The sequence below is a fragment of the Peromyscus maniculatus genome, chromosome 13 (assembly GCF_049852395.1).
Source record: "Peromyscus maniculatus bairdii isolate BWxNUB_F1_BW_parent chromosome 13, HU_Pman_BW_mat_3.1, whole genome shotgun sequence".
In the NCBI taxonomy this organism is placed as follows: domain Eukaryota; kingdom Metazoa; phylum Chordata; class Mammalia; order Rodentia; family Cricetidae; genus Peromyscus; species Peromyscus maniculatus.
The window spans coordinates 60,650,819-60,676,992 of record NC_134864.1 but is presented as its reverse complement, the minus strand read 5'-3'; the positions used below and the strand labels follow the sequence as shown (position 1 = coordinate 60,676,992).

The 26,174-nt window shown below is 41.6% G+C and overlaps 1 protein-coding gene across 10 annotated transcripts in view; it reads left to right on the top strand.

The window, feature by feature from the left end:
- Slc39a10 (solute carrier family 39 member 10) overlaps positions 1–26,141 on the top strand; it is a 130,070-nt gene extending 103,929 nt beyond the window's left edge. For all 10 annotated transcript variants that reach the window (XM_006974867.4, XM_076550406.1, XM_015993754.3 and 7 more), the window contains 7 exons: positions 5,277–5,446; positions 6,453–6,641; positions 12,576–12,696; positions 13,844–14,209; positions 14,994–15,074; positions 20,275–20,465; positions 23,550–26,141. In XM_006974867.4, coding sequence (XP_006974929.1) covers positions 5,277–5,446; positions 6,453–6,641; positions 12,576–12,696; positions 13,844–14,209; positions 14,994–15,074; positions 20,275–20,465; positions 23,550–23,708 — 1,277 coding nt within the window. In that variant the 3' untranslated portion in view covers positions 23,709–26,141. The remainder of the gene's footprint in view (positions 1–5,276; positions 5,447–6,452; positions 6,642–12,575; positions 12,697–13,843; positions 14,210–14,993; positions 15,075–20,274; positions 20,466–23,549) is intronic.
- The last annotated feature ends 33 nt before the right edge of the window (positions 26,142–26,174 follow it).

Here is a 26,174-nt window from a genome sequence, read left to right as displayed (position 1 = left end):
AGACCCTTTCTGAACTGTGTTCCTCCATGGGCATGCTAGGACACTCTCTGATTTCCATAATACATTTATTGTGAATGTCTTTGTGTTTAATGCTGGTCTTCTAAACAGAGGAGAAGAAAGATGTAGCAAATACAAGAGTGCTGGCCCCTTAGTCCCCCAGGAGCACCGCTGCCAATAGTGACGAAGGGCAGCAGCAGCCATGCGACTTTTGGGAACTCTGTGATCATAGTCAGTGGTTACCGATTCCCGGAGTGGGCATCCTTTCTGCCCACCTGTGTGCTTTGTGTGCATGATTTCGGTGGTATAACATGCCAGCCTTCTGAGAAGCCAGGGGTGGTGGATTAGTGGCTACCACAGTTAAGACCTGACATTGATCAACTCAACCACGTTGTGCCATCCGGTCTTCCCTTTGAAATTATATGCCTTCTGAAGACAATAGAGCTTCAGCGTATTAGGTCAGACAGATTTTGCCAGTGTCATGGGGGACAGATTCTTTGTGCTTCCTGCTGCACAGTCTTCCCAGAATGCCCCCTTTAACATGTTTTAACTGTATAATTCACTACTCATTTTTGCATTATTATATACCAACCACTGTGTATTATTTAAAACCTTTATCATCCTAAATAGAAACCTTCTAATCATTAAGCATTTTATTAACTCCACATTTTCACCTCTTCCAGCCCATAATAAGATCAAGTTTACTTTCTTTATGCAAATTTTAACTATTCTAAATACTTGATATAAATAGTTAGGCAATATTTGTTTTCTTCTCTGGCTGGCTTATTTTACTTACTATATTTCTAGGCATCATTCATTTGTATTGAACAGTGTTCCATTAAGTGCATCTATTATCTGTTGATAATCATTTGGGCACTCACCAGTTGTCAGCAGCATGACATAGATACATAAGCCCGAGAGTCTGCCTCCATCTCATTCCTGGTTTGTGTAGCTTGTCTGTTTAGTCTTTTGAGGAACTGCCAAACAGTTCTTACACGGGTTACCCAGGTTGCTTATCTTCCATTAGTGTTCAGAAATTCTAATTTCTCCATGCCCTTGCCAGCAAGTGTTTTTTATTTCCACCTCTGCCAATCAAAGACAAGACTTACGTAAAAGAGTTAAGCTATGATGTTGTTCCGGGTTATTTGTCTCATCAAATGAGTTAGCTGATGCTTTTACTCTTTAGTTGGTGATGTGTTTTAAAAGACTTTATGTTAGGTGGATATGGTGGTACACACCTTTCATCTAAGTTCTCCTGAGGCAGAGTCAGGAAGATCTCTGAGAGTTGGAGGCCAGCTTGGTCTATATAAAGACTTACAGGCCAGCTAAGTCTACATAGTGAAACTCTGTTTCAAAACCAAACAAAAGTAGTCTTTTGAAGATACCCTTTAAAATATTTTATATAAAAGCATACTATATATTTTCTTAATTTAAGAAATAGAAACTTTTTTAAAGGCACATTTTAAAGTCATCCTAACCTTTTTGCTTTTATCTTTTCAGTTGGTGATCATTGACCAAATAATTGATAAACATTTGCCATATAAACAAGAAACCTCCAGAACCTTTGAATCATTTTTAATGTGCATTTATCTGAATTTTGTATTAACATGTAAGCCATTTGAAGAAAGTTTTCAACATGATCCCTTTTTTTTTGATCAGCTTGAGGTGTGGCATTGTCTCTCGTCTGAGGACATGTCATGCCCTCCGAGTAAGGGTGGCACCTTTAGATTGGGAAGTCATGACCCTGGATTGAATTGTGGAAGACTTTTTCCTTTGTGAGATTGTAAGAGTTTCTGAGTTTCAGTTATCAGCTATCACATCTGCTGAAGATTTTCTAATCATAACTGAGCTTTCCTCTTTCCTCTCCTCTTAGACCACTGAGTTTCTTTCTGGAGGGAAGAGACACAAGTACCATAGTGTAGTTGGATGTTTCTTTGGGCCACCAACCAGCTCCCAAATAAAGATACAGAGACTCATTATTAATCATGAATGCTGGGCCTTAGCTTAGGCTCATTCCGCTTTTGACTTAATTGAACCTGTTTCTATTCATCTACATTTGCCTTGGGCTTTCTACCTTTCTTTCATTCTGTGTGTCCTACTTTGCTGCAAGTCTGGCTGGTCCCTGGCATTTCCCTGGCATCTCTTTTTCTTTCTTTTCCAGCCTAAATTCCTCTTCTTACTCTCCCTGCTTGGAAGTCCCACTTACCCTCCTCCCTCGATAATGGCAATTCAGCTTTTTATCAGACCAGTCAGGTGCCTTAGACAGGCAAGGTAAAACAGCAACACCCCTTTACATAATTAAACAAATGCAGTTCATCTTTACATAGTTAAACAACTATTCCGCAACACCATAGCATGTGGTTAGTTTTGTGTGTGTTACTCTGCTGATGACTGATTTTCATTTATAGTGCATTTAGTGCACCCATTAGTATATTGAAAATTTGATGTTTATTGAGTTAGATTTTGTTAATTTGACTACTTTACTCTTGGATAGCAGACCAAGAGCTGTTTGAAATTGTCATTGGAGAACATTACTGTTTGTGTGAATTCATAGAATGTTTCCTAGACTTTTTTTCTCATCCAAGATACTACTAGCCAGAAGTTAGCAGGAGGGTTTTAGATGCGTTGCCTAAGACAGTGTTCCTTTTGAGTAGCTTATTGTTTAAGTAGTAGATTTTCTCTCGGCTCCTTAACAAGTGGATTTTTCTTTTTACTCATACTAGATTCAAACTCAAGACTTGGAAATGCTTAGTTCTCTACCATTACACTTTACCTCAACTCAGTGAACAGATTGTTAAAATATGCTGATTAATATTAATATTAATGTTGTTTTACTATGTCTTGGAACTCCAAGAAGTAATAGGTTTATGTTTTAAATATGCTTCCAGTGCTGATATTTTATTAATTTTTTTACATTATGTTATGTGAGTGGTTAATCATCTCAGATGTATGGCACATCAAATAAATGGCATTGTCTGTAGATTAAAATATAGACATTTACTTCTATTACAAATGTGTTCATACTCCGAAAGTGAACACATAGAATGCATTGTGTAGAATGTAACGTGAGAAAAAAATAAACGTGGATAACAGGTTTACCCAACTAGATATTTTGCAAACAATGGACTTTAATTTAGCATCTTTACCTTATGTTTGAATTTTCCTAGACACTGTGGCCTAGAAATAAAATACTGTTATTGGATAGTTTAGGTAATTAATCATGAGGTGTTTCCTTGTTGTTGTTCAAAGTAAATCTGACTCATGTACATTTCTGATAGTGAGGAAGTTACCATTATCAAGGTTGTTTAGTTGGTATATATTGTATACTTTGGGTTATCATATATTGACAGTGTAGACCTCCATGTTTACATTAGTAAGTATATACAGTTATAATTTACGAGCTTAGGGAGTATTTTAGAATATTGGTTTTCCCAGTTAGTTTACTGCTGCTTCCTTTAAATTCCAGTCACTGTTTGAGATAAGCTGCCTCTAGCCTGGAGCGTGGCCAGTGAAGGATAATGTGTATCTGGAAAGGAGTCAGCAGAACTGCAGAAGACATTTTGTCTCCATGATGTTTTTGTTACTAACATTGCTTTCTCTCATTTAGTCAAAAGCACAGTTTCTCTTTAATCTTTCCCCATCCTGTGAATATAATTAAAGCTAGGGAGAGCTTTGGTGGCTTTAACAAAGCTTTGCTGGCTTAGCTACTTCGTTACTTTACTAACTTCAAAACCTCGGGTATAAAATTTATCGAGGTCCTTGGGGGCTGGAGAGAAGGCTCAGTGGTTAAGAGCACTTGCTACTCTTGCAGAAGAACTAGGTTCAGTTCCTAGTTCCCACGTAGTGGTTTACAGCCATCTATAAACAGTTTCGGGGGATCTGACATCCTCTTCTGGCCTCCTCCAGCACGGAATACATAACACACGGAGAGAAACTACTCATACACATGAGATCAGAGTAAACATTGAGGCCCTTTCTTTGAGCCGTTGACACTCTTGGGCTCTTTCACAGATTTCATTGTCATCACCAGTGAACAGAGGTACTTTGTTATCATTATTCAGTCAGCTTTTGACTTTGGGCTTTCTCCTTGAGACAGGGTTTTAATTTGAGTAGTATATTTAGATGGAAGTAGTAACATTAGATGGAAGAGTTTCCTTTTAATCCTTTGGTTTGGGCAATCATGTTATTCCTGCCACGTTTCCCTGACCTACAGTTTTTGGAAAACAATGAAGTTTCTGTTCCTTTGTTGTCTCAAAATGTTCACAAGGATTGGAAATTTGAGTCTAAGTCTAAATCCCCACTAGGATTACTTATATGTGTGGGCCTTTGGTCTTCTTAGTTTCCCATTCTTGGCTGATGGTGGTTGTCTGTTAAGAGAGTAAGCCACACAGTTTCCCATTAGTGATGGACGACCTGTTGTATTAATTCTGTTAGCTAATTTAGCTAATGAGGGTTCACTGTCATTTTGACTCTGTCAACTGACTCCCGTCATGAAATGCTGACTACCATGCGTTACAGACAACACAAAGCAGATATTTTGGGAAAGCTGAGCATTTAATGTCCGTCATAGCATCATTTCCACACTCATCTATGTGCTCTTTCAGTACAGGGCCTAGAGCATGCTCACAAGTGCCACTGCCCCTGACAATGGTGTGGCCCTTTTTATTTGGCTTTTATAGGGTCTTGCCAGATTGCCAAGTCTAAATTTGAACTTGCAGTCCTCCTCCCTCAGCCTCTGGAGTAAGTCGCTAAGATTACAAGAATGTGCCACCACACCGCGCTGAGATTCATCGCATATAACAATAAAGCCATAGTTTATGATACTGTTTTGTTGTGCATATGAATTTACTTCCATTTGGAGCTGATTTAGTAGGTTTCTTAAACATATTGTTAGCAAAACTTTCAATTGTAGTACATTAGGTAAATCACTTGATACAGGAAAGTTTTATAATTATATTGGTTAAATAACTTTATTACTTATGCTATGCTTTTAACAGTGAGAAAATTTTATGACTGTTTAAATATTGGTGGGCTTAGTCATTTGAAGTTACTGTTCTAGTGTAGACCATGGTGGGTACTATGTATGAACTGAGTGGAGTTTTTAAATGTTCATGGTGTCTGTATATCATGTTTTTGTTTTGTTTTGAAGCACAGTGATATCAAAGTTTCTTATATGTGGTCTAGGTAAGATGATGTGTCTCCTTGACTCACTTATCTCCTGATGTTCTTTATAATGTTTCTCCTGTGCTGTTGGACTGATGCTGACTGTTTCCCCGCAGCGTGGATCTGTGGCATCATCTCTATCACCGTCATTAGCCTGCTTTCCTTGCTGGGCGTGATTTTGGTTCCCATCATCAACCAAGGATGCTTCAAATTCCTCCTCACCTTCCTTGTGGCACTGGCTGTGGGGACAATGAGTGGGGATGCCCTTCTTCATCTGCTGCCCCATGTAAGGAATCCTTTTTACTCTGCTAAAAGTTACACAGAAAGATGCTAGTGTTGAGAGGGTCCTGGCTTTATTTGTGGAATTGTATGTTCTTATGGGTTGAAGCACGTTTTTCTCATTTTCACAGATTTAATTGCAGTATTTTTAAATAAATCGAACCATTGGGTTTTAAATGGGACCAGGAGTGCTAGATCATCTAATCTTTGTAGTATATTAAAAAACGCCATTAGAAGAAGTGTGTGCAGTCTGTTGTCTTGATTGTGCATCTAGCCGGAGGGTACAATGGTGAACACTTTGACTCAGTTGCTGATTTATTTTACTTTTACTAAATATTTGTAGTTTAGGTGATGATATTAATTTCTGTTTACAAAGGACTCATTACTTTTTGTTATTTCTTCTGGCTTCATTAATTCATTAGTGTTTTTCTAACCCTTAGAAGGCATTTGTTTATCATGAAATATAATAATTTCCAGGCAATAAGCCAAGGAAATTAACTGGAAGACAGCTTTATGTGATACAATATCAGTGAAGCACGTTGAGATCTAAAAGCTACTCCTACATCATGTGTGGGCCCTGAAACTTTGATCTCATAAAAATTGACACTAGAGGAAGTTGATCAGCAAAAGGGATGGGAGCGGTTGGTTGTCATGGTTCCTGAGATAGGGTTGTGTGGGAGATGAAGCTCTGTGTTCTGTAGCTTAGTAGAGGTGACTGCAGCTGAGGGTACAGTGAGGGTAGGTGTGGAGATTGTGTGTGTGTGAAAGGACTCCAGATGTTCTTTTCACCATAAAGAAACGATAAATGTGTGAGGGGATTTAATATAACTTGAACATTGTATAATACATGCATGTATCAAAATAGTCAAGGAACCCAATAAATCTGGAGAGTTTTATGTACCAGTAAAAGGTTTAAAAATTAAAAATTTAGAAGATGGTCTTTCTATGTCTGTAAGATGTTATGTTCAAGATCTGAAGTAATTTCAGTTATTTTCCTCATTCTCGTCTAATAGTCTCAGGGTGGACATGACCACAGTCATCAGCATGCGCATGGACATGGTCATTCACACGGACATGAATCCAAGAAGTTTCTGGAAGAATACGATGCGGTGTTGAAAGGACTTGTTGCACTAGGAGGCATTTACTTGCTGTTCATCATTGAACACTGCATTCGAATGTTTAAGCACTACAAGCAGCAAAGAGTAAGTGTTTCCGTGCGTGTCTTATCAGGTACCGTCCTAACGAAGAGCATCTCTTTCTGAACACAGTTCTTAGTAGGGTGCTGGTGTGTCTGTCGTCTCTGCCCTTCGGTCCTGCCTCTGACCTTTGTCCCTTTGTCATTACATTCACTCTGACATTTATACGAAGGTACAGCAGTGTCTGAGATAGCCTGTGTTTCATCATCCCTAGGGATTTACGTAGAGCAGGGAAGCTGCTGCTGACCAGTTTTGTTATCAGAATGATGAGGAAACAGGTCTCATCAGTCTTCTCTTTCATTTTTAGTGACTTTCATTGTATTACCTGACAGTGAAGTTTTTTGTACAACACCTTCTCAGAAAAACCAGAGGGAAGCGAGGGGTCAGGATAACAGGAGCCCCTTGGGTGACAGCAGACAGAAATGATGGAAGCTGTAATTCTTTTTAATACTGAAACCCCCCTTGGGAGAAGATGCTCCACAACCTTGATTGGCCTTCAGCTGTCTGTGTCTGATGTCGGACATATGAAAATGTCAGAAAGTTGCTTTAAAGCTACTACCAATTGCTGTGGTTTAAGCCTGTTCACCCTGGTTCACATTAGCCTAACAGTATATCACAATACATGTGAGTGATCCGTTTGAGGTAATGACACACAGATAGCCCCAATATATTATATTTAAATAAAACTTGCCACAAATGGACAAGCATCACAAATTTCTTCTATCTTGTTAGTTCCAAATGTAATCTTTTCTTTCCAGTACTCTGGATATTTATAATTTTGTTTGTGTGTGTGCATCTGCACAAACACACACACATACACACACACATACACACACACACACACACACACACACACACACACACACACTTTTGTATGTATTCCTCTGAGACAAACAAAATAGACTTGGAAGAGACCTCCGATCCGATCAAGGGAGTGACTCGAGTTCACACAGACATGAGTTGTGTGACTGTCTTTGATCTTCAGGATCTTCAGTTACCATCTAAACAAGTCTATGTTGTTTCTTATCTTTATTTTCATATCACATTTCAGATCATGTACTTTAGTTTTTATTGCTTGTCTTCAGAGGAGGACTAAGATGAGAATCTCAGAAAAATATCTGTGGAATTTGGTATTGTTATGGTAAAAGAATCTGGGAAGGATGAACTTCAGAGAAAATGAAATGGGTCTATTATGTGTTAATGGAATGGATCTAATTATACATTACCTTTGAAAGGTACAATAATGACGAGGTACATCAGACAAGGGGCAGCAAAGTGGTGACCAGAATGCCAGAGCAGGGCTGGCTGGAGGGAGACAAGCTGTGGATGGAACAACACACTGCGGGGTAATTTAGAAAGCGGGTAACGGGCTTGGACCAGGGTCCCAGCGCAAAGAACGGCAAGTAGGAGGGATGATGGGAAGTGTTTAAGTGACATCACATAAGAGAGTCGGTGAGACCTGATAAGTGTCAGGTGAAACATCTGCAGGCGTTGAACACGCCATCACATGAAGACCATATGATCCTCTCAGTAGATGCAGGAAAATCAGTATTCTTTCATGATTAAACAAAACTAAACAGTTTGTTTTTTGGGGAAAGCTGTAAATGTCCTTTCTGATTCAGAACAACAATGTGATACTAGAAATCTTAGGTTTGGTGATCAGAGAAGAGAAAGTAATAACAGAAGGCCCACATGAAGGATAGAGGAGTTCACATCATTCCTATTTGCAGAAGATATGATTCTGTTCACAGGAAAACCTAAAAATTCTACCAAAAGAAAAACAGAACCAATAAATGCTGCATTCAGGAAAGTTTCAGGCTTCAGCTGACAAAAATATGACATGAGCCTCCTGAGAAAGGAGCTACAGGGTGAAGGGAGTAAATAGGGAAGACCTCCCTTCAGAGTTAATATTGGTAAAATGTTCTTAAAACAGTCCAAGCTGCAGATTCAATGCAGTGCTTTTTGAAAGAGCAAAGTGGTTAATGGCAGTCTTCATAGAACTAGAGAAAACATTTCTAAAATTCATGTGGGAACAAAGATCCCCAGAGCCAAAGCTGTTGGAAACAGCAGAACAAAGTCAGAAGGCGGAGGGCTCCCAGTTAGGACTTCAGGAGAGCCTGCAGAGTCACGTGACCCAGCCTGTAGTAACAGTGCTGGAACTCCTCAAGCAAAAGGTTGAAACTAGACACTCATCTCACACCTCCTACAGAAATCAGAGACCTGAGAGCCTGAAACTGTTAGGAGGAAACGAGGGAAACATTCCAAGTTATTGCTCTAAACTGTGATTTTTTTTTTTAAAGTATGATACTCGAAATACAAGAAATAAAAGCAAAAATTGATTAGTGTTCTTACAGTAAATGTAAAAGCCTCCCACACAGCACAGGAAACAGCCTACAGAACAGGAGAAAATCTGAAAATGATCATCTAATGGGACTGATGCCCTGAATAAGGAACTGAAAAGCACTTAGAGACACTTAAGCCAGATAGGCATGTCTGTTGGACACAGTCAACATTACTAATCAGCAGATACAAGCCGGAATCACGGTGAAAGCCAGGGGTATAGTCTAGAGGAACACACCTGGCTTGCTCCTGGGGTTCCTCCCCAGCAGTGAAAAAACAAACAAAAAACCCACAATAGGAAATCTCTCCAGTAGTAACTAATGACCAAAAAAATAAAAAGAGAAGAAGGAAGGTGGTGGTGGTGGGGGGATTTAAAGATAACAAGTGCTGGTGAGGGAGGACGTGGAGAAAGGGAATCTGCATACCATAGGAAGACGTAAAAACACCGTAGCCATTATGAGAGCTGTCTGTAGGTTCCTCAGAAAATTAAAATTAAACTCGCCATAGGATCCACAATCCCACTATTAGATACATATCCAAAGGAAACGAAGTTAGTGTGTCATGAAAACATCTGCAAGCCAGTGTTGGTGTGGCACAATAGCCAGGAAATGGAAATAGTCTATGCATTCCATGTCAGTGGAAAACAAACGTGTAGCATATGGCACCGTAGGATACTATTTATACACGGGAAGAATGTAGACTGCTAGATGCAACAAGGTAGACAGAACTGGAGCTGTTCAAGCAAAGGGAAGTAGGCATAGAAAGGTGGGCACTGGGTGCTCTTCCGTATGAGGACTCTTAAGTTGTCTCCTAGGAGCTGAGAGTAGAATGTGGTCACCAGAGGCTGAGGATAGCAGAGGTCAGGGATGGGGACGTACTGACCAGTGACTACTAAGTTACTGTCAGAAAGGAAGGACAGCTCCGCTGAGCAGTCGCACAGTAGGCTGACAATAAGCAACGTTAATAAAAAGCTGCAAGTTTAAAACACTACAAGGGATATTCTTTCTACAAAGAGATGGTAAGTGCTTGAGATGATAATAAGCTTAACCTGCTTTAGACATGCAGTGTATCCCTGGATTAAAATACAACATAGCAGCCTACGGATATATAGCTTTTATTTTTTTAATTTATCATTTAATGAATAATTTTTAAATGTTAGAATTGGCCAGTGATATGAATAGAATTCTCAAGAAATATAAATTGCAGAGAAATCCATGAAACAGCAAGCAACTTCCTAAGCCTTGGAGGAGGAGGGCAGTTTATTGTGGACTGTATGCACAGTGTGTGGGAGTCCCTGGGCTCAAGCTCCAGCTACTCCAAGAGGAACAAAGTAACTGTAATGAGTTACCATCTCACCCAGTCAGGATGGGAGGGTCAGGACAGCGGTCTTCTGTTAACAGTGTGGAACAGTGATTCACACTGTTGTGGCAACATAAACTGCTCATTACTATGGAGAGGGATAGAGGTTCTTTCACAAACTAAAAAATAGATCTGCCATGGAAACCAGCTGTCCCACTTCTGAGTATGCCTAAAGAAAATGAAATCAGCTTACAAACAGTACCTGCACATCTAGATTTCTTGCTGCATCACTCACAGTTCCTAAAATAAGGGATCAGCCCTTATGAACGGAGAAGAAGCCAGTATAGATGCAGAAAAGAGTGTTTGCAACCAAAGAAAAGTAAAATCTTATCAAGATGCATGGGACTGGAAGTTATGGTGAGTAAACCCTGCCAGACCGAGAAAGACAAATCCTGCACGCTGTAGTTCATGAAGATCCTGAAAAGAGGATCAATATATGATAAAGAGGGGGAAACACTAATTGATTACCCTGCTTTGGTCAGTACACACTGGGTGCATGTTTCAAAACACCAAACTGAACTCCATCAATAAGTATAATTAACTATGGTTTTTGTTTGTTTGTTATGCTTTTTCAAGACAGGATTTCTCTATGTAGCTCTGGTTGTCCTGGAACTAACGCTGTAGACCAGGCTGGCCTCGAACTCACAGAGATCCGCCTGCCTCTGCCTCCTGAGTGCTGGGATTAAAGGCGTGCGCCACCACCATCGCCAGGCGATTACTGTGTATTTTAAAAGGAAAGGATGTTCATACATAAATGAAACAGAACAAAGTGCCAGGAGGACACGACAGCCAGTGGAGTGCTTGCCATGCAAGCAGAACCCACGTTCAGGCTTCACAACCCACACGACATCTGGACATGGTGGTGCACACCTGTAATCCCAGCAGGGGGAGCTGGCTCACTGGCCAGCCAGGCTAGCCTAACAGGCAAGTTCCAGGCCAATGAGAGACCAAATACCAAAAAAAAGAAGGGAGCGGGGAGAAAAATGTTCGGTGGATGACTCCTGAGGAGCAGTACCTGAGATGGACTTCTGGCCTCTACAGATAGGCACCCACATGTTCATCCACATGAACACACCCACACATGCATGTCCACATACACAAAAGAAGAAAAAAAAGCCCCATGACTACAGTGAAAACTAGATTACAGATGTACTGCATTCTGTTGGTCAAGGCCAGCCAAAAGTCTAGGCACTGGGTAGATCCATGTCCTTAGGACTAGAGCAGAGTGCCCACACAGGGAAAGAGGAAATGGATAGTGCCTGTAATTGGAGACCGAGTCAGGCACAGCCAGCTGTCCGAGCATGCACACAGCAGTTAGAGTGACCACACACCTGACTCAGAAACCATCCTGAAGGTGCCAGGCAGTAAGCACTTCCAGAGAGGCCTCAACTCGTTTTCAGTGTTCTAGAGTAAATGCTTTTAAAACTGACATCAGAGGGAAGCAGGAAGTCGAGTCAGTCGTCCTTCCTGGTGGTTAGTGACAAAAGTGCGCAGTAAGAACCACACTGCTAAGTCAGGAGAGAAGAATTCAAGCCCAATCTACGAGGTGCAGCAGTTTGTACGTTAAGTAGTTGAGGATTAAATTATATTCAGTGTTTTTATTTCCACGCTGTTCAGAAGCAGTGGTTGTCATGTGTCACCCACTAAATCCTCACGGTTGCTTCCGTTTTGCAGGTCGGTTGCTGTGTGCTCTGTGTTAATAAACTTAGGCTTGCGCGTCAGAAACAGGCTGCAGATTGAGGGATGTAGCTTAGACTTGACTTTACATTGCTCCACACTCGTAGTGAGAAAATAAGCATGAACATTAGGAAACTGTTTCTGCTACTTGATAGTACTACAGAGGAACTACACACAGTATTTCACATGGTATTGTGATGTGTAATGTTGGGTTGTGTAATAGTTTAATGCTGTGCATTCTGTTCTCAAAGGAGATGAGCTGAGTCAGTGGGTAAAGGAGCTTGTGGCTAAGCCTGATAACCTGAGTTTTATACTCCACACCCATATGGTAGAAGGAGAGAGTCCCCCAATTTACCCTCTGACCTCCACACACGTATTATGGCATGCATGTAAACACACAGACTGGACATTAAATAAAAAAATATAGTGGTCAATTAAAAAAAACAATTATGTATAATGCTAACACCAATTGCCCGCAGATGGGTGTTAATAAGGTTATATTGTTATTGTTACTAGTTATGGCTGTAGATTTTACACTAATACCAGTTGTTTTCCCTCCCACAGGGCAAACAGAAATGGTTTATGAAGCAGAGCACAGAAGAATCGGCTATTGGAAGGAAGCTTTCGGATCATAAGATAAATAGCACACCGGATGCTGACTGGCTCCAACTCAAGCCACTTGCTGGTAGCCAACAATTTCAATGAGAAACTTAAAATAGAAAAAATTGAATAATTGTTCCCATACAGTGTGTTTGAAATTTCTTTTCTTTGTGGTTTTCCTAATGTGTTCTTTCTTAAATGTGAGTGTGTCTTGTAATTTTATTCATTTTCACTTTAGTCAATTCCAGTGCTGCACATGCTGTGGACTAGATATATTAGAAGCAAGGAAAGCTTACCACTTCGTAATTTAAAAATACAGGAGTGAAACAAAAAAAAAGTCAGTGTGATGACACTCACCCATAATCTGAGCATCAGGGAGGCTGGGGCAGGAAGATCTTCAGCTTAAGGCCAGCCTGGGCTACTTAGCAAGGCTGCTCTGTTCCAATATATCAAAAAGAAGACGTAAAATGCTAAGCCATTCTTTGTCACAACCAGAATAACCCCCAAAATGAGACAGTCTTCTGTGATAGTGTTAGCTAGATAGTGCCATCCCCCGTCTGGGCCTTCCTGGTGCTGGGTTTGCAGGTATGGATTACCGTACCCTCAAGGGGTACTATTTCTTGACAGTATGCAGTTTCCTTTTTGTGCAGTTGGGTAGAGAAGAAAAATGAGAAGTTGCTTCTGTGGTTAGAGGAGAGGGGCTTACGCTTGTATCTAACAGAGCGAAGACGCTCAGACAGTGCTCAGAGAAAAGCAAGGATCTTCCTAACTCAGTGTTTCAGCTGACATCTGGGTTTCTCTTTCCCTCAGTGTGTCAGTGACTATCAGCATGGATGGCAGCCTTCCCTAGCTGTGGAACTCTCCCGAAGGACAGTTATTCAGATCTTTGTCATAAAAAAAGAGTGCTGGAAAATAGTTATTTTTAAACGATGTGTCAGATGTCATCAGCACATTTCAACAAAGATCTCTAAGTAGCATTATCATTGGTAGAGCACATGTGTGGAGAACTTTGCCATCAGCTAACTGACTTGGGCAAGTTATTTAAATTTCAGCTGATAGACTTTAGAAAATGTCTCGTGGAATGACTTCTAAAGTATTTTAGGGAAAGATAGTCACTTGAGACTAAATGCATTCACTTAAGCGGTGCCCTTTGCGCTGCTGTCCTGCCCAGGTTTAAATTAGCACACGTGAATGCATCTGCTAGATCCGCCTTATCCTTTCTTTTCATGTAGGGACTGATGACTCGGTTGTGTCTGAAGATCGACTGAATGAGACTGAACTGACGGATTTAGAGGGCCAACAAGAATCCCCTCCTAAAAATTTCCTGAGTGTGGAGGAGGAGAAAATCATGGCCCATTCTCACAGTGATGGGCTACACACCATTCACGAGCATGAGATCCATGGCACTTCTCACAACCACCACGCGGAGGCCAAGGCCGTGCTGAGGAAGCACAGCCACCAGCGTCACAAGCACTCCCACCACTCCCACGGCCCCTGCCACTCGGGCTCCGACCTGAAGGAAACCGGCATCGCCAACATCGCCTGGATGGTGATCATGGGGGACGGCATCCACAACTTCAGCGACGGGCTGGCCATTGGTGAGCGTCGAGAAGCTGGCATCTTCATTTATTCTTTGAGCAGGCTTTCCTTTTTCTACTGTTTCTCCTAATCTTAGGAACGACAATCCATAAGGCTAAATTTTACCTAGAATTTCTAAATGTCTTGCTATACATTATGGCCGTTTGTTTTTCTCCAAAGAAAGTGGTATTTGGAAGTAGAAGATGGAATTTTAGTGGTTTTTGTTTTTCTGGCGCTAAACCAGCATCTGTAGTACAATTCTTAAATAACTTGCTTTCTCTTTAAAGTGCAGTGAGCTCACTGCCTCTTTAACATCGCATTTCATGTGCATAGAGACTCCCACAAGAGACCAGTGCAATGTCAGCCTTGGGTTTAATACAGTTTTCACAGCTTTGGAAAAGTGAAGAAAAGTTCATATTAAAAACCCACCACAGCAAATTCACCTACTGTAGATGGATATGAGCTGCGTATGCTGTTGCTGTAGTGTGAACTAGTGACCAGGACCTAGGTCTTTTTGGGATCTAAATTTTATTAATCAGAAATAGGCTTTGGTTTCTTTCAGAAAGCAGAAAGTTATAACCGTAGTATTTATACCCATAGTAGCTGTTGATAATAAAGAATACAGACTTCTGCTAGTGGAGTGAGATCTTATATACCAGTGTATGTTCAAAAGCTGTGCTGTATAGTGTGGGTGAATAGAGTATGAAATGAATTTAGACAGAAGGAACATCTCACAAACAAGAGTGGGAGAACCAGGAGCCCTGAACCTCACTTTCTGTTCGCTGTGTTCATGATCCTTTGCAGGGGCAGCTTTTAGTGCTGGACTGACGGGAGGAATCAGTACTTCAATAGCCGTCTTCTGTCATGAGCTGCCACATGAATTAGGTATGAGCCTCACATTCCTACCAGCTTTCATCACATCTAGGCCTTCTTCACTGTAAAGTGCATTAAAGTAGAAATGTTGAGACAGAAAATCTATTGGCAAGTGTGGAGTGCCATTGACGGCCAAGTGCATCCCAGTGTAAGACTGAAAGTACCTGCTTCATCAAAGAAGCTAGGTTGATGATCATAAAAGTGTTTCTCAAATGCCTGATTATGGTATTAGCTCCTTTTTATTTTATTTTATTTCATTTAACATATACATTATATTTTCTTTTGTTTGTTTGTTTTTGGTTTTTCAAAACAGGGTTTCTCTGTGTAGCTTTGGAGCTTGTCTTGGAACTCACAACTCACAAATATCCGCCTGCCTCTGCCTCCTGAGTGCTGGGATTAAACGCGTGCACCACCACCGCCACCCAGCACATTATATTTTCTTGAAGATGCAGGGTAAAGTTTGCTACTACATAATTGAAAATTGAACTGCAGGAACCTAAGACAATGATTTCTTCACAGATGATGGAGAGATCACGTCATTGTCCAAACAGTAACCAGAATGTTATTAGACTTTAGACTTGGGTGCGTGGATGGTTATTAGAGAAACTGGAAAGTGGTCCTAATTCTCACTGACGGGCTCTAGAATAATCATTAACTTCTAATCCTTTCTTTTTTAAACTAAAAAGTTAGGTGTTTGGACAGTTGTTTGTGTGTGTGTGTGTGTGTGTGATTATTCTTACATGATTTTAATAAAGTAGAGCCCTCAAAATACTTTTTTCCCTATTTTTTTAATGTTTTTTTGCTCACAGTGTGTACTATAATTCCAATATCCAAAATATTTTGTGCAGGTTCTTATTTTCCTGTCCCCTTCAGTTTCTCTGTCTTGTGGATAATCATTGTCTTATGTTTATTTTATAATTGTTGTTATATATTCTAAAAACAAAGATTTGGGGATTTGTTTTGTTTTGGTGAGACAGGACCTTACCATTTGCCCTGTCAGGTCTGGAACTTGCTGTGTAGACTAGGCTAGTCTCAAACTTGTGTCCATCCTGCCTCACCTCCCAAGTGTTGGGATTAGAGGCATGTACCACTATGCCTGGCCCAAACTCCCCTACTGATTCTGAGCCGTGTGTTTTGGCATCAAGAAAATCATATTTTGATATAGTTGGAATTTTCTTTGGACTGCCAACCAGCTTCCAAATAAAGACACAAGACTTATTATTAATTATGAATACTCGGCCTTAGCTTAGGCTTGTCCCACTGGTTCTTTTAACTTAATGTAACCTGTTTCTATTCATGCACATTTTGCCTCAAGGCTTTTTACCTTTCTTTCATTCTGTGTGTCCTGCTTTCCTGCTTCCTCTGTGTCTGGCTGGTTCTCCCCTGGTGTCTCCTTGGCGTCTGCTTTTCTTTCTTCCTTGAGTCTAAATTCCTCCTACTTCCTCTCCCTGCCCAGAAGTCCCACCTATACCTCCTCCCTCACTGTTGGCCACTCAGCTTTTTATTAGACCAATCAGGTGCCTTAGGCAGGCAAGGTAAAACAGCAACACATCTTTACATAGTTAAACAAATATTCCACAATGTAAACAAATGCAACACTTCTGTACATAGTTAAACAAATGCAACCATCTTTGCATAGTTAAATATTCTGCTACATTTTGATAAATGAATCATAATTTTAGGATTTATCTCAGGTAAGGTGTAGTACTGTCATGTTTTCCCATTCCCCTCAAGTTTATCAGTGATTAAATTTAATTCAAAATAAATTCTCTGTAACGTGTAGTTTTCTAGGAAAGTTGGCCATTCACCATATAGATGTACATAGAGTTTTCTTTTAGTTTTTATCTATTCATTTTTTATGTGTAGGTGTTTTACCTGCATCTGTTTCTATGCACCATCCACATGTCTGATGCCCAAGGAGGTCAGAAGAGTGTGTTGGACCCTCTCTGACCCTGGAGTTACCAATGGTTGTGAACTACCATGTGTGTTCTGGGAATCAAACCCAGGTACCCTGGAAGAGCACTCGGTGTTCTTAACCACAGGGCTATCTCTAGCCCATTGAAATTTTAGATACACAGTAATAAAGAGTGAAGACCATCAAAGCAAACTCTTAAAACACCCCAGTAATCATTGTCAGTTACCACAGTACTAGACCATATTCATTAGCAGCTTTGGCAGACACAGCTCATCTGTTTAAACCCTCATCAGCAGGAAGAAAAGAGTGCTGATTTACCTCATGAAGACAGGCCTGCTCCATCTAATCTCAACTTGTAGGGAACCCTTTGATTTAGTTTTAAGACTTTCACAGGCTCTTACTGCACAGGAAGCTGGGTAAATATGCAAAACCTTAGACTCTTTACAGAAACAAAACTAGAGAAAAGGGTTGTTTTTATTTTTTTGCTTTGTTTTGTTTTGTTTTTAGTTTTTTTTTGAGACAGGCTTCTCTGTGTAACCTTGGTTGTCCTGGAACTTGCTCTGTTGACCAGGCTGGCCTAGAATTCACAGAGATTTGCCTGCTTCTACCTCCCAAGTGCTGGGATTAAAGGCATGAGCCACTACCACCTAGCAAGAGCAAATAGTTTTAAGTGAGATATTTCACTTTATACAGAGTCTATAAGATGGTTCCACTTGCATCAAAAAGCATGAAGTAGTGAGCTTAAATCTGTTCTGTTCTGTATTTTTTCTTGATCCCCAGCACCCAGAACAACAGCAGCTTCATTGACAGAGATTAATGAGCTTCTTAAAACATTTATGTGAAAAGGAAACAATTTGACATCTAGAAATTTTTGAAAAATGACAGCAGATTGATTTGAAACTTGGTTTAGCCACATGCCCAAAACAGTGGTATTGAAAAAAGGACAGATGTGTAAATCACATAGCTTAGTGTCTCCATGTATATTGAATTTTATTTTCGGCAAAGGTACAAAGAAAATTCCAGACAGACAGGGCTCAGCAGATGGTGCTTCAGTATAGGATGTTTACTGCCAAAACAGAAGCTGTCGGAAGCGGTGTGATTCACACCTCACACCGTGAACAAAATCAACTCAAAAGAAGCCGTTAGTCCACACAGTGTCTCTGTGTCTGGGTGAGCAAACTCTTCTTAGGCACATTATTAAATACGTAACCCATTAAGAAAATAAAACAGACATTGTTTAGAGAGTGAGAAAAAGCCACAGACTGAAAGTTTGGAAGACATGTATTTATAAAAGGCCTTTAGGAACACAATATTAAAGACTTCTCACTTAGTGACAGGGAACCTCTTCCAACCCCACCCCACCCCCCAAAAAAATCAGACTAAGATTTGAACAGATATTTACTAAAGAAGACAGTAGATAAATGTGAAATTTCAGTTCCTGGGTTTGTTATATGCTGTCAAGGATGTGAACAACTGTAGTCTTGTATTTGGTGGGAATGGCTTTACTCCAAAGAAGTGAAATTTGAGTTGATACAAAAGCCTCTTTACTGTGTACAGTGAGTTCATAATTGCCCCAAATGATAAGTAACCCCAGTGCCTTTCAGGTGGTGAATAAAGCATTATTTGTCTATGAGATGAATATTGCTGAACAATAAAAGTAATTTCCTGATATGTAGAGTGGTGTATTATGGCAAGTGATAAAAGCCCAGACCCCCAAAATGCATGTTGTTTGACTCCATTCATGTGATATTTATTATGGAAAAGACAGAAATGTAACAACACAGAACGAGTTGCTTGCTGTGTTAGTGGTGCAGGACCCAGGGGACCTCGGGAACTAATAGAACAGTTCTAGAGTTTGTTAGTAGTTGTGATAACATGGTATGTGTGTTAACAAAGATCTGTAGACCTCTGCATCAGAGAAAACAAGAACACGTTTTGTGACTTTCGTTTTAATGAAGCAAAGCTGGAGTTCACATAAAGAAACAGTTTTAATATAAACTAAGTACAGGCTAAGTTTTGAGAGAGAGAGACAGAGACAGAGAGACACCCCAAGAGATTGAGACAACTCAAGTGTACATGCTTTAAGAAAATGACAGTTGTACACACCACTGGGTGTATATGATCCTCTCGAGGCACAGAGGCAGCTGTGTGTTATTTTTGTAGGAATTAAGTAAAAACAATTCCTTCTGAAGGATTCAGAGTTCAGGGTTAGCTTGAGCTGCCTGAGATCCTGTCTCAACAAACACACACCCTCTGGATCTTGACTAGTTAATTCACCCTCCTAGTAACTCAAGAGTGAAGTAGATCGTGCCACGCTCTGTGGTAGCAGGGGAGATGGCGTTAGTGCAGCCTGTCCTTCTGCAGTCTGTCCTTCTGCCTGTGTTCATTAAGTTCACAAAGTATTAAATCATGCTGCTTCCTGAGCCACACTGCCGAAACTAAAGGAAGCGATGTGCTTCCTAACCAACCTGAAGGACACATCAGAAGCCTCCTTCTCTAATACCTGCTGAAAGGTGCCCCTTTGTGGTGGTTCAGGGTGGATTACAGCAAAAACAGGAGAAATCGGTGGAGAAAGGAGTGAGGTAGCTCTTTCCATACAGAAGACTGGACAAAATTAAACCATACCCCAGGGAAGAAGAGAGAGCCAGCCAGTGCAGGGCTCTGCAGGATGATCAGGAAACAGTCCTACCAGTTCATTTTCTGTCAGCTTGACACAAACTGTAGTCATCCGAGAAGAGGGAACCGCGACGGAGAGAATGCCTCCGTGAGATCCGGCTGTTGGACAGTTTCTTCTCTCTCGCCCTGCCTCTGTCTGTCTGTGTGTCTGTGTCTGTGTCTGTGTCTGTGTCTGTGTCTGTCTGTCTGTCTGTCTGTCTGTCTGTCTGTCTCTCTCTCTCTCTCTCTCTCTCTCCCTCCTTTCTCTCTTAAGATAGGGTTTTCTGGGTGTCCCTGGCTGACCTGGAACTCTCTCCATGACCAGTTGGCCTCGAACTCAGAGATCCACTTGTCTCTGCCTCCCTAGTGCTGAGGTTACAGCCATGCACCCCCACACCTGGCTTTTTAACTGGCCTTTTATATACAGTTGGTTGGCTCATCACATACATACAGACTTACGGAACTGTACCACACACCGGATTGTGGAATAATTCTATCACCTCTACAACTTTTGTGCTGCTGTGTTGTTAATGATGTATGTTTATAATGCATTCTGAACTTTCTTATTAATAGTTTCTTCTGCTCACAATTGTACTTTCAAATCCTGTGGTTTTAAATCCTCACATGATGTCTGAATTGCAGGTGATTTTGCAGTTCTTCTGAAAGCAGGCATGACTGTAAAGCAAGCGATTGTGTACAACCTGCTCTCAGCCATGATGGCTTACATAGGAATGCTCATCGGCACAGCTGTGGGTCAGTATGCCAACAACATCACACTCTGGATCTTCGCAATCACAGCAGGCATGTTCCTCTATGTGGCCTTGGTGGATATGGTAAGATGCTTTCAATATCTTTTTCTATTATACTAAACTTACAAATAGAATGCAGCGTCCAGAAATGGAAGACATCTTTGGAAGTGGTTGGAAACTTCACTGTTTTTTTTTTTTTTTTTTTTTTAAGACTCTGGCCAGTTTTAAAGACTGTGACAATGTAAATAATAATCAGGGAAAGGCATTTACCTTACAAAGATTTCTTGGAGATGCTGAAAATTTCTAATCAGCTATTGTCACAACTCAAGTAATAGCAGTATTTAGAGATACAAGTAAAGAATTCTCTCTGGAGACCTTGTGATGTTGGGTGGGACATCTTGTCACTGTTTAGAGAATCTTTTGAGGTTCTTTGTGGCCAAGAAGAAGGAAGGGTCCTGTGCACATGCCGGTCTTGGTGTCTGACTTCACCTGAATTATGGCAGCAGCGCTTTCATTTTCATTCACTCCACTATTCCAAATCCGTTGACAGTTCTTCCCTGGGGTTGTCAGGTTCTGGAGGTTTCGTTTTACCTTGTGACTAGACACTCTTTGACCTTTCTTCCCGGCAGGGTTCCTCACACAGTCTCAAAACTTCCAGTCCCCTCTAAGAAGAGCGCCCCTCAGTCCTTACACTGACCTGTGGGTTTTGACCTGCAGGTTTTTGCCCGCAGTGTTGTGTAACCCTCGATCACTGTGCTCGCTTCACCCTTTCCTGACCCTTGCGGTCGTCTCCTCTTTCTGTGCCGTTGAGAACTCTCCAGGGCAGGAACTCCGGCTTCTTGCGGCCCCTCTGTGCCTGGCTTCTCATGGCTCAGGCAGCCTGTGTGCATTGTGTGCACTGTGAGCCTGCTCCTCGGAGCTCGTGAGTTCCTGCTCTGCTTCCTCTCCTTGGCACTGGTGGCTCCCACTGTGGGTAGCAGACTGAGCATTTGACTTCGTTTCTCAAGCTACTGCGTCGCCCACACGGAGACAGCTCCGGGAGACAAGCATTATTGTCACTATTATTAGTTGTCATCCGCCACTGGAATGAAGATGCTCTGATCCTTGTACTAGGAAGCTAGAGATAAGACAAAAATTTACAGTAAGAATTGGTGGGTTTTTAATAATGTTTTTGTTTATTCTTTGACAATTTTATACAGTATATTTTGAACCTCTCCCAAACTCCTCCCTGCTTCTCCCCAGCTTGGTTCAGAGTCATGCACTGTCTTTGGAACTGCAGAGACGCTGACTGGGAGGGGCGTCATCATGTTTCTTACCAACAGGAAATCGGGGCTCAGCGTGAAAGGGTTGCAAGGGTGATTGGCAGCAAGAGGATGAGGTTCATGAAGTCCTCAGTCGGGATAGCAGAACTCTCCCGACCACTAGTTCTCCTCGGGGGAGTGGGCTCCGAGGAGGTACTAGGAGGTGATGTCATCTGTAGAGTAAGCACGTGTGCTCCGAGGAGGTACTAGGAGGTGACGTCATCTGTAGAGTAAGCACGTGGGCTCCGAGGAGGTAATAGGAGGTGACGTCATCTGTAGAGTAAGCACGTGGGCTCCGAGGAGGTAATAGGAGGTGACGTCATCTGTAGAGTAAGCACGTGGGCTCCGAGGAGGTAATAGGAGGTGACGTCATCTGTAGAGTAAGCACGTGGGCTCTGAGGAGGTACTAGGAGGTGACGTCATCTGTAGAGTAAGCACGTGGGCTCTGAGGAGGTACTAGGAGGTGACGTCATCTGTAGAGTAAGCACGTGGGCTCTGAGGAGGTAATAGGAGGTGACGTCATCTGTAGAGTAAGCACGTGGGCTCTGAGGAGGTAATAGGAGGTGACGTCATCTGTAGAGTAAGCACGTGGGCTCTGAGGAGGTACTAGGAGGTGACGTCATCTGTAGAGTAAGCACGTGGGCTCTGAGGAGGTAATAGGAGGTGATGGTCATCGTACAGTCAGCACACAGACAAGAACAGACGGTCTGTTCTCTGCAAGGACGCAGACGGCTCCAACCCTCTGATCTTGACAGACGGCAACACGCTCCCTGCATATATTTTCTAGCATATTATTAACACAAAATGGTGCTCTTTCTAACTAGCAGGAAAAAGTACTTAAAGATAATATCCAGGGCCATTGAGAACTGGGCAGGTAAAGGCACCAAACCTGGTGACCCCAGCTCCCTGGTGCAACTCTCGGGACACCCTGAGTTCTCAGGGTGGATGCAGAGAACCACATTTACTGCAAGTTGCCCTCTGCTGCCACAGTGCTCTCTCTCTCTCTCTCTCTCTCTCTCTCTCTCTCTCTCTCTCTCTCTCTCTCTCTCACACACACACACACACACACACACTTACTTTCACTCACAATAAGTAAATGAAATACATTTTAATTTAAACATTTTAAAATGATAATTACATATGCCACTTGTGAATTAAAGAAAACCCTGAGAAGGCTACAGCAGTAGAATAACATGACCACATTTTGATTTTAGAAAGGCTGCCCTGACTCTAGGGAAGATTACTTACCTAAAGCCACTGGAAGCCAATCAGGCAGGTATTGGCATTATGTAGAGTCTCTGCTTGAGGTTCCTGAAGGAGCCTCATGGAAATGTCTGCTTAGGGGACTTTGGGCAGTGCTGACTACTATGGAAATAATTTTTAATTGAGAGAGAGAGAGAGAAACAGACTTATGTTCATCCCAAACAAGTGTGTGTGTGTGTGTGTGTGTGTGTGTGTGTGTGTGTGATGTTCATCCCACACAAGGGTCCCTAAGAATGCCAGGCAGGCTGTTCCCCAGAGCCCCACCTCCAGCCTCACCTGTGAATATGCCTAAGTGCTGTGTCTCAGTAGATGCTGGTCAGCTCTTTACTGTGCTTATGGCAACTGTGTTGGCGTTCAGAATAAAATTTCAGTGGCAGAGACCCAGCATTATTCTAGCCCCACAGACAGGAATCCAGAGTACATTCCTGTGAGATGTTCTGTGTATGGTTTATGCTTCAATATTAGGGGAAGTTCGAAGGAAAGGTTTTTATGACAATAAAAACTACAGGCAGGAAGAGAAACGACGTAACGAGAGCCGTCTTACTAGAAGCAGGCGGAGAAGCTTCCGTCTGTTTTAAATGCCGTGTTGACACCTGTCTTCCAGCTCCCGGAAATGCTGCACGGTGACGGCGACAACGAGGAGCACGGCTTCTGTCCAGTGGGGCAGTTCGTCCTGCAGAACTTGGGACTGCTGTTTGGGTTTGCCATCATGCTGGTCATCGCCCTTTATGAAGACAAGATTGTGTTTGACATCCAGTTCTGACCATTCCCAGGTTGATTGCGAGAATGTTCGTGCAGCTTGCCTCTGTTCCTTGTCCTGTATGCACACTGCTCAGGGAATTCAGTGGCCTGCACTGCTCCCAGGTTCCGTAGAGTCGAGCCTAACCGTGAAAGACTGGTGCTCAGTGCTGTTGTCTCTGCATGGATGGATCCTTAAAAACAAAGTTTGTGATAAAGACGGGAGAAAATGGGACTCCATGAACCAATGTCGATAGCAGTTTAAGACTTTAAAAAGAGAGAATCATATAAAACACTAGTCTTTTTATTAGTAGAAACTTCTGTGGCTATGCAGAAATAGAAATTAAACCAAAAAAATCATTTAAACTTTAAAAATATTTTAAATGGACTCTGAGCAGACATTTTTGTGTGTATGCCAAGAATGAATTTTAGTGTCCTTTAATTCAGCTACATATATACATATGGGGTTAATAGGGATCAACTTGACACAACTTTGAAACTGTATAAAGTCGACGTTAGGAACTAGAGGGACGCCCAGGCTGCGTTAGAGTATGGATTTAGCATTGGGAAAGACCGTATTCTTGAATCTAGAGTTACTATTTTTGTATATATTTGCATAGTCTTCAAACTTGCAGCCTAAACTACTGAAATTTGTGATTGTATGTTTGTGTGAACTTCAGTTTAATGACAGATTCTTAATGGTTCTTTGCATTACTATACTTGGTGTTGGGGTTATTTTCTTTTTTAACTTTGTTTTTATTTGTGGGGGTGAGTCAGAGCATGTAGTCAGATACCTTTTTCTTAAAATTACCATTCTAGAAAATATCAAAGATGTGGTGTTCCATTTGCCTAGCACCAACTAGGTTGATTGGAAAATTTTAAGTTCTGAGTGTTCACGTTACTTGACCAGTTTGGCCTTGGCACTCAGAGCACATGCCTGGCAGGCAGTCAAGTCTAAGTTTGCCATGCCTATAGCCTGTATATAAAACGTCAGCTAAATAGTCACTGCGCTGGTACCATGGCTACCGTGGTCCCACGTACATGACTAAGCCAAAATCGCTTTATCATTTTGTGCCAAGATACACTGCTGGTGCCTGCTAGGGATAGCCTGTGTGTGGGTGCCTGCTCTCACACCTGGTGAAGGGATGTGTGAGGAGTGTAAGTCGTGTTCAGCCTGAACTACTGGGACTCGGTAACTTGTAGACTAGTCATGTGCATCTTTCTGTGTAGACCTCCTGCCGCTCGCTCTTCCCTTTCGGAAGTGAACTGTGTCTGAACCGTGTGCAGCTAGCTTTCATGCTTGGCAGCCAGGATTGCCCTTGAAAAAAACAAACTGTAAGAGCCAAACCCTGTCCGTTCCATTTTAAATGATTTCATTCAGTCCTTTTCCCAGCTCTTTTAGTGTGTGAATTTTTTAAGACAAAAACAACACTTTGAGAGCAGCACATGCGTCAAGGTGTCAGATAATCACCGGCGTTCCTTCGCTGTGTTCTGAGCGAGGGCTCCCGAGGTGATATTACTCCGGTAAGCTAGGCTTGAATTAGAGCAGGTGTCTTTTTCCGAGCCCTCCTTCAAGTAGTGGTTTTGGGCACGTTTCCAGCCCTGGGCACAGCTGGGCCAGTCCGGCCTTTCACCTCCTTGCCTGGCCCTTTGAGCAGCCTTGCTGGAAGGGGCCCGGCCTACTGAGTACTGCCAACTTCAAGTGACTCGGATATTTTGCTTTCAAAACCAAAATACATTTCTAGTTCATATTTGAGTTTTACACCCAAGGAGGATTGTGCATTCCAACATTAAATCTGCTTCATTTAAAACAACAGCTGGAATAGACTCTCATTCTAAAAGGCCTCATTTACAGCTGATCGGTTATGCTCACAGTATATAAAGTTTGTCTTTATTTGCTAGACCTTCTTAACTGCGTAGGAAAGCTTTAACCGTTGCTGCTAGTATTTGGATAGGGTTCCACCAGTGTTTAGTTTTGACGTCATTTTAATGTATAGTTTCAGGTCTCACTAGACAATCCTAATTCCACTACATTTCTGTTTGGCTCCAACATTCCACTTCACTGACCAGTCCAGTTTTAACAGATGCTTGTTGGAGGTCACCAATGTTACTTGTACAATGCTGTTGCCATGTGACATCCGTATGGATTTTGGTGTTCTATCACATTGCATTCAATCAGCTTTGATTATGCTTAGAAATACTATAGTAGCTAGATGCAGTGTGAACCTTTTCCATTAACAGTAAGTCCGTGGCTTAAATGTGATTATGGTCCTGCAAGGTGATACTTGCTAAAATATCTAAACATTTTTTGTTGTAAGTGAATCATTTTTTTTAAATTTATAAAGCTGGAAGTGATCAAATGCTGTTTTTTCATTGTCAACAGTGGTGTGTCATTTTATATATGTTCCTGATGCTTACGGAACTCTCCCAAAATAAAGTTATTCAAAAAGAGAAAGTGCACCGGTGTCTTTTCAGTCTGTCTCAGAACATT